Genomic DNA, 12,929 nt, shown 5'->3' with positions numbered 1-12,929 from the left:
TTTCACACGACCAGAAGATCACCAATTACCACACACATATGTAAAGCAGAACACATGTCTCAAAGTACAACAAAATGGTGAAAGACACAACAGGTTAAACAAACAGAATAAAAACATTTTGTGTCAGAACTGAAGACCTTTTTGCATTGAAAGAAAGTAAGAAAAAACCTGATGTGGATTAGAACATTTATTCAGAAGTATCGACAATGTTTTTAAATAAAATAAAATTGAAACACTAATGTGTAGAAACAAATTTTTCATGTAAGTGTAATATGAGAAAATAATTTGTTTTCTTTTTTGCTTATTAAAAGATGCCTTCGCTGAGAAAGTGATAGTCTGTAGCACAACGCAGTTTAATAGTTTATAGTGGCCATATCAAAGGAAACACCACAGAGTGATTTTCACTTTTTTACATAAAGGTGGAAATACCCGAAAGCTGTAGAAGCTCATAGAAGCATCCTCTTAGGTGTGATCATATAAAAAAAACGCAGATGAGTAATTCCCCACTGAATTACTTTGCCAGATTGTGTCGCGTGCAAGATAAATAAAACAAATTAAAATGGTAATTGAGCTAATGTCTGTCATGTTATGAATGAAGAAATTATTCTCCACTCTGATAGTTCCACATTCTAATTTATACAAGTTGCAGCTGACGAGAATGGGCATTTGTCAGCTGTAAATATCCACGTAACAAATATGTTGCTGGGAATCTCTAGTTATTTGATAATTTTGATTTATGGGTATGGATTATTAGAAGTAAGTGGTATAGCTGTATAAACAAAAAATTGATGGAAAGGAGTATGAAAATGTGTGTAATGCACATGTGGCTGAGACTTCTTCTCAATTGTTGGTGTTCTCATGACTAGCGGCGTGGACCCTTCGCCAACATGGGCGGTCTTCCGCGGTGACAGCGGGATGGACGCGGGCCTGCCGTTACAGTGACGTGGCGCCGGTGGACAGGGATCTGAAGCCAGGACCCCCGAAGACGGCGGCAGCCGCCCGCAGCAGCGGCCCGGACCACGAGTACAGCAACCAGAGGGGGAAGGCGTAGAACACGGCCTTAGCCGTGCAGTGCAGCCAGTACATTCTGGAACAAGCCGAACAGCTGTTTCCAATCGCGTGTCGACTCCATCAGAACCGTACAGGTGTTGCAAAAATTATGCCATCTTCTGAACGACTGCGTGCTCTATTGCCGAACACTGTGCTTCTGGAGGGCTATAGGCTTTTATGGCAGCAGGAATAAGTCCATCTAAAAGGGTACTGCGAACGCATAAAAAATGCTGACAACTATACTTAATTTACAAGAGTGTAACAAAGAATGTGAACTCTTAGTAGGATGGGAATTATAGAAAAATAGGCATTTTTCTTGACGAACTCTTTAATACGCGATTAACCACATTAATTATCATACTGACTTTACTAAATTTTTCTGAAGATCCGTAAATTAGGTTTTTATTTGCCAGTCCATACTTGGAATCTACGCACTGACTATCTTACTTCTATGCTTGAAGCTTTAGCTACACATTAACAACATGAACATGTGGAAAGCCTACAGTACAATCGTATCATTTAAGCCAGAAGTTTTTATTCTATAAATGTTTGTATGCGATAATCAAAGTTTAGGTAAATTTTTGGTAATTAATCGGTACTTATTTTCTTCCTGTTGATAGTGCGTTAGTCTCTGTTCTCTACATTCCTTCAAATAGTATACTGCAACATTCCGAAACATTTCAGACTCTAGATTTTTCTGTGTAAAATAAAAAAAATGTCAGAAAATTTCATTCTCAGGAAATTCAATTCAGAGATATGTTTGTTGTTTACGGATGAAAACACAGAAAACACTGGTGTATTTCTTTCACAAAACGGTTTTAGGATGTTACGCTATCGTGAGGAACAAAGATAAGGATGCGGTGCAGTGAAAATTTGTTAGATCAAAGATTTTAAACTGCGGAGTATCCCCATTTCCAGAGATGGAAGTTGTTAACGTTAGATTTAGGAACAAAACATGAAGGTCTATTTCATTGTAAACGCAATGCAAGACTAATTAACTAAGGTAAAACATGTGACACATTAACTAATGAACTATTTACAAATTACAAAACTTGTTCATTGAAGAAACTACATTACAAAATTAACTCGGGTAACGTGTTCCAAACGTGTGGCTGAGAAAAATAATTTCGTCCTAAAGTACAAACAGATAAGATGTACTAGTGCGATTAAGCAAGTAAGTGAAGCAGCTGTGGTTATGCAAAGTATTTTTTTTTTAACCCTTAACTCGCTATGTGACTTCTCTGTAACGTATACCACGAGGTGGGGTCTCTGGGATCCCTATATTTAAACCGAGATTTAAGGCAAAAATCAGTTGAAGTTCTTAATTTATGCTATATAACACTTATTTTTACGATTATTTACCTGTTGTTTAAATGCTTCTAGTTTATTTGATTGCACTAAACAAGGTCTGCAGAGTTTTACTACTTATCATACAAAAGCACACAATTTTGTGTGGTTCTTTTAAATAGTACACATAAATATATTGCGAGAGTACTGAAAAATTAGATAATGTCTATAGCAAGTAAATTTCCAAATAAAACTGAATTCCAGGGTTTAAATTTGCGCATAAAAATTCTACCAGATAGGTACAAAAGTAAGTCTGTGTAATTGATATCCATTGCTGGGAACTACATTTTTATTATCATCGCTTAGAACACATTCGATTTTAGCAGACACTTTAAGTATTCATTGAAGAGATCCCCAGCACAGCGTTCCTGAAGTTCTTCCTCTGAATGATACTCTTGTTCGATAGCAGTACTGTGATCACTGGAGAATGTAAAATCGTCGACTTTTTCGTTTATTTCTTGATCTATACCACTGACACCTCCCTCCATAGACTGACTAACAATTTCATCAGACTCGGGGAAGTTAAAAATGACGCTTTTGTGCCAACAAATTTTATACTATACCGTGTCGTACTGAAAAAAACAGGTACCTAGTTCACGAGGCGCGGTCTGGGAGACTCCAACACCTATCAATAACACGTGTCAACAACAAACACAGAAGGCGGTAACGCTTGGCAATTTAAGGAGGGTAGGTGGAGTATAGAAGAATTCCACCACAACTGGCGTTGGAGAGCGAGTTCGAAAATGTTCGTGCTATCTGAGAGAGTAAAGGGTTAACACAACAGGAGAACTTATAGTAAGTGAAATAAAGGAAAATGAGGCATGTGAGTAAGAAGGATAGTTTACAATATGGCCTGGATGGGATTATAAGTAGTATTTAGAAGTGGCGAGTTAGGGAACTGTGTCTGCTCATTCAGTACCAAGCCTAGGCTGATGGACATATGTTTATTAATTTATATTACGTCAATACAGTCATCTTCCTTCCTTTATGGATCTAATTTATGATCCACTTCTAGTGCTTCTAATATTCTCTACGACAAAAAAGGATGCATCACGAAAGAGCAACTCAAATTGGTGACACACATCTATTCATAGAAGTATCGACGGAAAATACAAAACTGTAAACTTCGGCAGTCGATGGATCAATGTATGACGGCGCAATTTTACACCGGAGGGCATAAAGTCTTTATGAATTGCATTCCGTGTACTCACTTGGACTGTATCTATGCCTGATAAGGCAAGCTCGTGAATGATATACGCAGATGTCAGTATTTGAGAGACGACGTGTAGTTGGGTTCAAAGAAACTGGTTAGAGTAATCGGCGAACCGCTTGACATTTGAATAGGAGCGATGCATCTGTTGGACCGTGTTGGCAGGAATGAGTGAACCACGGCCGAACACAGAGTCGAGAAGGAAGCGGACGACCTAGAGAGACGACAGGACGTGAGGACCGATCAGTCATTAGAGGGGCACTCAGAGTCCCTGGTTCACTGTCACCATCGATCCGAAATGCAACTGGTCCTACAGTAATCACAAGGATCACAGAAAGGGAGCCAAGCTGAAAGCGCTCGTTGCACCGACTCCATTGATCTCTGTACCCCAATCAGCTCGTCTGTAGTGGTGTCTTCCGTGATGAGTCCCACTTTGAACTCAGCCCCGACCATTAGTGAAGACGTGTCTGCAGACACTATGGAGAACGGTGGCATACCAAACTGACTGCCGACCGTCATACAGTCCAACTACCACGAGTGGTGGTCTGGAATGCCATTTCATTTCCCAGCAAGATCCCCTTGGTTGTTAACTGCGGCAGCCTCACAGCACAGTGATGCCTCGACGATATTCTACGCCCCGTTGTGTTCCACTCCATGGCAAGTCATAATAGAGTCGCAGCTTGTCGGCCTATTCCACAGTGAGACGTCTGCGACCACCCACGGATTAGCCAGCACTGAACTTTGCCTCTCATGTACTTTATTAGTTTTCGTAAACGTGTCTCTAGACTTTTTTGCACGCTTCAGCTTTTCAATTTTTACAGTGTTCTCATACGGTATACTCTACAACACTTTACAAATCCTTTCGAGTCTCCATATCCAGGGAACTTCACATAACTTACACCACAATTCTCTTTTGACCTTAGAAAGCTTCTGAGAACTACCTCAGGTTCCATTCCAACATTGTAGCAATATTTTGTCAAACTTTGGATGCCCATCAGCGTTCCCTTTTCTATGGATGTTGCTGTGTCAGTGACGTGATCCCGGTTCTGCCCCGTCCCCTCAAAATTCGCACTTGTGTTAGTGCCACCTTCGGTCCCTTTCTGCGCTGTTTCTTTTTGTATAATATATTTCGAATACTATAAATGGGTTTAATAATGTTACGTCAAGCAAGACCTGTGCTCCAACGATAATTTATGTAAACAGCTGAAGAGGCAGGAGCTCTTTCGTTGCGACGGCATTATTCAACAAACTTATCATAATACGAAAAGAACAAAGGGTAAAAAGCTCTTGTTCGGGACGTGGGGGAGAACGGTTGGGAGTAATTTTTATCCAACAACTAGCATTGTTGTAGTCGCCAGTAAATATAAAACGTATGTGGACCAGATTTCAGTAGCAACTGACGTCAAGGGACAGGGAAAGTGTAGAAATACAGTGTGTACTAAAGTCTGGGAACACTTTCAATTATTTGTTGCACAAGAACTAAACATTGTACAGATGTCGTACATATTGCATTTTCAAGAGAAACTCTGAAATTTTTTTTACAAACATTCGATATGCGAACCATGAGTGACCCGGCAGACGTCAATACGGTAATCGAATTCTTGCTATACCCGTTCCAGCATGGCATCGTCGACTGTGGTAGTCGCTTCCCGTATTCTCTCCCAGAGATCTGCTACATCACGTGGTAGAGGTCCTTACACCAGATCTTTAATGTGTCCCCACAGAAAAAAGTCACGCGGAGTGAGATCTGGCGATCGGGGAGGCCATTCCATGAAACAGGTCCCCCTCTGTAGCACTGCCGATCCATCGATGAAACAACTCCGTGTTCAGGTACCCAGGAACTTCACGATGAAAATGGGGTGGAGCTCCTTCCTGCTGAAATATGAACGGAGAATCCGATTGCATTTGAGGCATCAGCCGTTGCTGCAACATGTCCAAGTCTCTCGTGCGCGCTCCACATTCACTTCAATCATACTGGGACGTCCGCTTCTCTTTGCCGGGCACAAGCTACCCGTCGTAACAGAATTTGTTGTGCCAGTGGTAAATGGCCTTCCTTGATGGTGGCTTCTAACTGTACTTGGTTCTAAACATCCGTTGAACAGCTGTAGCACGCTTGTTTTTGTCGAACTGCAACACACCGAAAGCTCGCTCCGCACATGAACTTGCCATGTTTGCGACTAGCGGTGACTATCGGCAAATTATCAAACTTCAAAACGACATATGTATGATATCTGTACAATATTTGGTTCCTGTGCAATAAATAATTGAAAGTGTTCCCGGACTTTATGTACACCCTGTATTATTGGAGAATATAATTATAATTTCAAGGTATGAGAGTGAGCATCATTCTAGTAATTTTTCTCTTCATGTCACCATGTATTATTATCGGCAGTTTGTGGACCGTAGTGATAGGTGTAGGATGGATGAGTAGCACGAACCTGCGTCACGGCCATTGCTTTATTTGAGGAAATTATTATTTCACTGATATTCGATTTTCCCACAATACGGCAGCTAATCTCCACCTTCCACTTAACGCGATGGGGGCTCCTGTTGTCCAGATATGTGGGAAAGATGCGAAAACAAATTTTCTAGGTCAAAGAAATAATATTGTCTAAGTCATTTTGTAAGTAGGCTGTTTAGGTTTTTTAATTGGTAACGCCACCTCTGTATGAAAATCACTGGCTGTGCTGTGTGCAGTCTGTGGCTGCTTTGCATTGTTGTAATACTCGCCATTGTAGTGTTAGGCAGCTGGCTGTGAACAGTGCGTAGCGTTGCGCAGTTGGAGGTGAGCCGCCAGCAGTGGTGGATGTGGGGAGAGAGATGGCGGAGTTTTGAAATTTGTCGTGAACTGCTATATATATTATGACTATTAAGGTAAATACATTGTTTGTTCTCTATAAAAATCTTTCATTTGCTAACTATGCCTATCAGTAGTTAGTGCCTTCCGTAGTTTGAATCTTTTATTTAGCTGACAGTAGTGGCGCTCGCTGTATTGCAGTAGTTCGAGTAACGAAGATTTTTGTGAGGTAAGTGATTTAGTGATTTGTGAAAGGTATAGTTTAATGTTAGTCAGGGCCATTCTTTTGTAGGGAATTTTGAAAGTCAGATTGCGTTGCGCCAAAAATATTGTGTCAGTTTCAGCACAGTCATGTATAATTGTTCAAAGGGACGTTTCAATTTCAGATACCTCGTCGGTAACAGACTGGAGTTCAGTAATAGCTACGCCAAGGAGAGGTACTGCATTATTTTCCTCTTACGCAAAGACGTGGTCTTGATTTTGGTGTGCAAATATTTTAAATAAGAGTATCAATATTAAATAGATACTTCCAATTGCACACCAAGTGTCTTCCGATGGTTACTTCATAGAAGTGGTACTTACTAGACTATGGCCTTCAAGTGGTAACGGTGTTTCTCATGTCTTGGAGGTGGTGGTCAATCTACGATAGCACAAAATGCTCAGGCTGCTGTTCTAACCTTCTCCTTCCATAAGCTAGTCTAATATTTGAGTTATAAGCTCTTCCTTTGCACAGTCCTGGAGAATAACCAGTTTTAGTTACTCTACAGAAATCACAAAACATCTTAAGCATACTGGCCGCACATTTGCTGCCTTCAGGATCTTTTACAATTTCAGTGCCACCTTTTCTACAGAGCGCACAGACAGCAACATCCTTTAGAAACCAACACAAAGCACTCACTTCAGCAATTGCGGAACTACATTCAGCTATAATGTCTTCATCAGTTTTCTTAGAAGTGTCACTCTAGGTCTCCAAACTTTTGAGCTTCTCTCTCGAGGCACTTGATGAAGTCGACCTATCTCTAGTCGGTTTTTAGATGTTCTTGCACAGTCCCTACTCTCTAGCGAAATAACCCGATTACCAAATAACTTGTTTTTTCCAGTACCAAAATACTTTTTATGGGACAATAACTTTCGAGAATGTCAAAACAGCAACAAATGAAATTACGAAAAATTTTACAGTGACGTGAGAAGCGTCATGGGATACATCCGAGTGTCGCGTCGGACCCTCCTTCACCCTGTCGTAGTGCACCAGCTCGACGTGACATGGACTCCACTAGTCGTTGGAAGTCCCACGCAAAAATGCAGAGTGTTGCCGGTGCAGGATTTTGCGCACAAACTGACCTCTTGATTACGTCCCACGGTGGGCGATCTGGGTGACCAAATCATTCGCTAGAATTGTCCAGAATGTTCTTCAAACCAGTCGCTAACAATTGTGGTATGGTGACAGGGCACACTGTCATCCCTAAAAATTTCATCGTTTTTGGGGAACATGAAGGCCATGAATGACTACAAATGGTCTCCAGGTAGCCGAACACAACCATTTCCAGTTAATGATCGGTTCAATTGGACCGGAGGACCCAGTGCATTCCATCTAATACAGCCATACCATCACAGAGCCACCACAAGCTTGTACAGTGCCCTGTTAACAGGTTGTCAACCTGGGTCCATGGCTTCATGGGGTCTGTGCCATACTCAAACCATCCCGTCATCTCTTACCAACTGAAACTGGGACTCATCTGGCGAGACCATGGTTTTCCAGCCGTCTGTGGTCGAAGCCATAAGGTCACGTGCCCAGGAGAGGCGCTGGAGGCAATGTCGTGCTGTTAGCAATGCCACACGCGTCGGACGTCTGCTGCCATTGTTTCATTAACGCCAAATTTCACCGCTATGTCCTAACGGATAGGTTCGGCGTACGTTCCATATTGGTTTTTGCGGTTGTTTCAAGCAGTGTTGCGTGTATGTTAACACTGACAACACTACGCAAACACCGCTGCCCTGGTCGTTAAATGAAGGCCATCGGCCAATGCGTTGTCTATGGTGAGAGGTAATGCGTGAATTTCGGTTTCCGAAATGGAATGTCCCATGCGTCTAGCTCCAATTACCAATCCCCGTTCAAACTGTGTTATTTACTGTCGTACGGTCACAATCGCGTCGGAAACCTTTTCGCATGAATCACCTGAGTACAAGCGGCACCTCCACCAATGCACTCCCCTTTATACCTTGTGCACGCGATACCACTGCCATCGTAGCGGTGGCGCGGTTCCAGACTGAAGGGCCTAGAACCGCTCGGTCACACAGGCCGGCCGTATCACTGTCCCATGACGTTTGTCACCTCAGTGCACAAGCAAACCAACGCTCTAAACTCATAGATACACAACGGAAAACATAAGAGCAGAGCAAAGCGTATCTTCTAACATGGCTTCCAAATCGAAAAACAATGGTGTAGCGTACGAGGTGTGTCTAAAAAGTTCTGTGAACGGTGCCATATCTGAACGGCAACTTGGATCATGTGTGCATGGGCATGGGTCTTCAGAGACTCGAGGAGAACCGAAACACGGCATGCACTGCAAGTGACAGGCTGTGTAAACAGACTGCGACCAGGTGAACGTAGTCAGTGAGGAAGTGTCCAGCGCAATGGAGCAACGTGTAAACATCGAGCTCTGTTACAAATTTGGAAAGACTGCAACGGAGACACATGGAATGTTAGTGAAGGTGTACGGGAGTGGTGCCATGAGCAGAAAAGGTGTTTACGAATGGGTTAAACGCTTCCGTGAAGGAAAGGAAACAACTGAATACGAACCACGTTCAGGTCGGGCATCGACAAGCAGAACACCAGGAAAGATCGAGAAAGTGCGACAAATGCTGGCACAAGATCGGCGACGGGCTCTTTGACTGCGGGAGAATCGGGAATTAGCAAGGACACGGTGCACATCATCGTCCGCGATGATTTGAGTAAGCGGAAGATCTGCCCCCGATTTGTGCCGCACAAGCTCACAGACGGGAGTAGAAAGCAAAGCGGATGGAAACTACTGGTGATTTCATTTCCTTGTGTGACCAGGATCCAGTGCTTCTCAACACCATCATCACGGAAGATGAGAACTGGTGCTACCAGTTCGATTGGGAAGCAAAACGGCAATCGATGTTACGCTTTTGACCGTCTACCCCGCGACCAAAAAAGAAGCCGTCTGCAAACATCCAAGGTGAAAACACTGTTGATCGCCTTCTTCGACAAGAACGGCATCATCCACTAGGAATTTGTTCCTTCAGGTCAAGCCATTAACACTGCATTTACCAGTCGGTTTTGAACAGATTGCTACAGCGTATCGGGCGGGTTCGGCCAGAGTTGCACAGGACTGGGAAATGGATGCAGCTCCATGAGAATGCCCCTGCACACTGTGCGATCCGTGCGCCAATTCCTGGCGCAGAAGGTGGTAACTGTTCTCCAGCACCCTCTGTCCTCCCTTGAGCTGGCACCTGAGGACTTCTTCCTGTTTCCCCGTTTGAAGGGGGCCATGAAAGGTGAACGTGAGTGCCATCAAAGATTGTGTGAGAACCGTTCTGCAATCGATTCTACAGGAGGCCTTTGCTGATCAACTAGTTAAAATTTCATAGAGTGGCTATAGGTCCGCCATGTTTGAAGCAAATTGAAGTTCTGGCCGCCATGTTTTCTTTAGTCAAGGCATTCGTCTGCTGTGTCCCGCCCCCTTGTAACTGCGTTTGACTTACTTGAAATAGCCCATACTAGCTTTATTTTTTCTAAAACAAGCAATAGACAGCAGTGATTTCAGTGTACACTGACAGCAAAAAGGGATGTTTTTGTCGAAATATGGCTAAACTTTTCGATGTAGATAACACTACAAGGCAACTCAAATAAGTCTGTCCATCCACTATAACGTTACTTGTTGCCCATAAATTAATGCAATTAGAGCAGGTACCACCAGAATATTACGGTGAAACTTCTAAACATGTTGTGGTTAACTATTAGAAACAGTAACGGGCGCAGAAATGCGATATTTTTGTCGCTATTTCAAAGTAAACAGTCAAAGCCTCAAAAACCAGTACACTGTGAACGAGAATTTATTTGAAATATGTCTTACAAGTAGTTAACACAAGCATAGTAATTCAATAATAATAATAATCTACAAGAAAAGTAATGTGCTAATGATGTCACTGTAACAGCACTATCTCGCAGATTGTCGAAAGATCGCTTTCTGGGTTGTGGTCGTAATACTTTATCTTGCTTTTGTAAATGTGGTGGAAAGTTAAAGATAGTAGGTACTGCTTTTGACAAAAGGCGCCTCTGGACATTTGTGTGGTACATATATTTCTCTTCAAAATGAGCTGAACAGAGGTAACTGGCTGTAGTAGGAAACCAGTTTTCTCGCTTCATATTTATAACCCATCTTTTTGTAATTTCCGTATCTTTTAAAGGAAATCTGTAATCAACGATAAATAAATTACTTTCCTGCATTTGTCTTAAGCATAATTACAGTTCCAATGCAAATAACTCTTTAATAAACATTAAAAACCGTGTGTCGTATTTCGGTGCTAATATACTTACTTATAATTTGAAATATTTGTTGTTTTATCGCTGCGATTTGTGCAGTTGAACGCTGAACACACTGCAGGCATGTTGACTTTATATTTTGTAACAAAAAAGTCAACTAGAAAAGTTAAGTATTGCAGTAATATCACAACAGCTGACACACTTCCAACACAAACAACAGTAACGTTTTCCTAATTTCCTAATGTTTTGACTAAGGAGAACATGGCGGCCGAGTTAGTGTTGGTTGCCGCTAGGAGCGCTGTAACTAGTATCTCAGCCACTCTATGAAATTTTAACTCTTTGTTGCTGATAGCTTTCCAGAAGCTGTACGAACGCTGTCATAAGGTGTTGTAGCGGTTGGCGACTATTTCGAAGGGAAATAAATAACATTTGTTTGTATGTTTCGTTCTGTTTGTTGTCTGCTAGTATTCACCGAACTTTTTAGGCACACACGTATTTCTCTAGAAAGGGAGACTAATGGCAACATCTGATGTTGAAATCAACGGAAACATGGGCGCGGCCGCACGTGGAGAGTCCTTTAGGTTGCTTTTTATCGTTCCGCACCTTTTTCAGCAATGGGTAGACGTTTCAATTTATGTCACATGTAAGGACTACGATCTCTTGGTGAGATAAGAAATGTAAGCTTCAACTCAATCCAATCAGAAGATACGGCTATTTAGTCACATATTTTGATATTCGCAGACTTACTCATTAAAAACCACATTGTACGTCCCGTTGAGGTATAAAGATGAAATTTGGCAAACACCAAGGTTTCACAGTACAAGTGAAGGAAAAAATTCGAAGATGGTTAATTTCAACTTATATCACACGAAAAGTATTTTTTTTCTTTTTAGTTATTTATATGTCGACTTTTATTCTTTCCTTCTGTTATGTTTGTTCTGTTTGCCAGGCACTAAATAAAAATCTATTAATTATTGATATAAATAATTAACAAGATTGAACATAATTAATTACAAACAATGAATGCTAACATTAATTATATTATTATACTATTGATGTAATATTAACACCACTTATTAAATATTAATAATCAAAAATAACTAAAATCAACAACGGTTATTATATGACTAGTTTGTTTTGTGTATGGGTTCAGAGCATACAGTGGGTAATTCGTAAGGTAACGAGGTATGTGGCTAGTCAGCTGTGGCTGCGGCCTGGTGCGAACAGTATACGGCTGGCGCCTGTGGGTCGTTATAGGAAACGTTTTTCTAGAAACAGAAATTGCTGGTCAGACAGGCAATCCCTCCCACCCTCTCTCCTTCGACAACAGGGAGACTTTTCAAACAACCAGTGTAACCCTGTGAACATACCCTCACTGCATATAAAAAAACTATTTCTGCTGCATTTACAGTGTATTTCATTAAATTTACGTTTCTAAAAGTAAATGAGAATAAAGTGCTTACCTGTTGAGTCGTTTGCGAGTTCCAGATATATCTGCCATATCCTCATGTAGCAAGTATGTTTTTGCTCCAATTACAGTGTTCCTCGTGTAGTCGACCCTATAAATCTCCGAGGTATCAAAGTAAAACGTTTCCTGGTCCTGTGGTGACATGTATTCGAGTAGCGAAAAGATCTCCTTATTGATAAAAAGCCACTCGTGGAACATGTAGTAATTTAACATTAACTGGCCCGTTTGCAGGCGCTTCTGGATGTGCACCAAGCTAAATCGGTACAAAAGATTATATAAGTTTCGTATTGAACAGAAAATAAATAGTCCAACACAGAATTTCAGCTGATGACACAGCGGAACTAACAGTATCGGAGTTTGACTGTACAAGGACACACAACATGATGAACAGAATAATCTCTTTGCTCAAGAGCCTATATCTACACTTACATCTACATATAAATCAAAATCCATAGTTGCAGACCACTGTGAAGCGCGTGGTGGATGGTGCTTCTAACCATAATGTGTCCCATTACATACAATTATAAAACTTTCGACTGTTGTTTCCACC

General features: G+C 41.6%; 1 protein-coding gene across 1 annotated transcript; it reads right to left on the bottom strand.

Annotated features, from left to right (window-relative positions):
* Positions 1-271: 271 nt before the first annotated feature.
* Positions 272-12,474, bottom strand: LOC124545401. The gene is made up of 2 exons (XM_047124316.1): positions 12,375-12,474; positions 272-1,087 (listed from the first exon to the last, which is right to left on the bottom strand). Exons 1-2 carry the CDS (start codon positions 12,418-12,420, stop codon positions 735-737), a joined length of 399 nt encoding a protein of 132 aa, XP_046980272.1. The 5' UTR covers positions 12,421-12,474; the 3' UTR covers positions 272-734.
* Between the last annotated feature and the right edge of the window lie 455 nt (positions 12,475-12,929).

The sequence above is a fragment of the Schistocerca americana genome, chromosome 8 (genome assembly GCF_021461395.2).
Source record: "Schistocerca americana isolate TAMUIC-IGC-003095 chromosome 8, iqSchAmer2.1, whole genome shotgun sequence".
In the NCBI taxonomy this organism is placed as follows: Eukaryota; Metazoa; Arthropoda; class Insecta; order Orthoptera; family Acrididae; genus Schistocerca; species Schistocerca americana.
The sequence above is the reverse complement of the archived record's forward strand: the minus strand, read 5'-3'. Positions and strand labels throughout refer to the sequence as shown.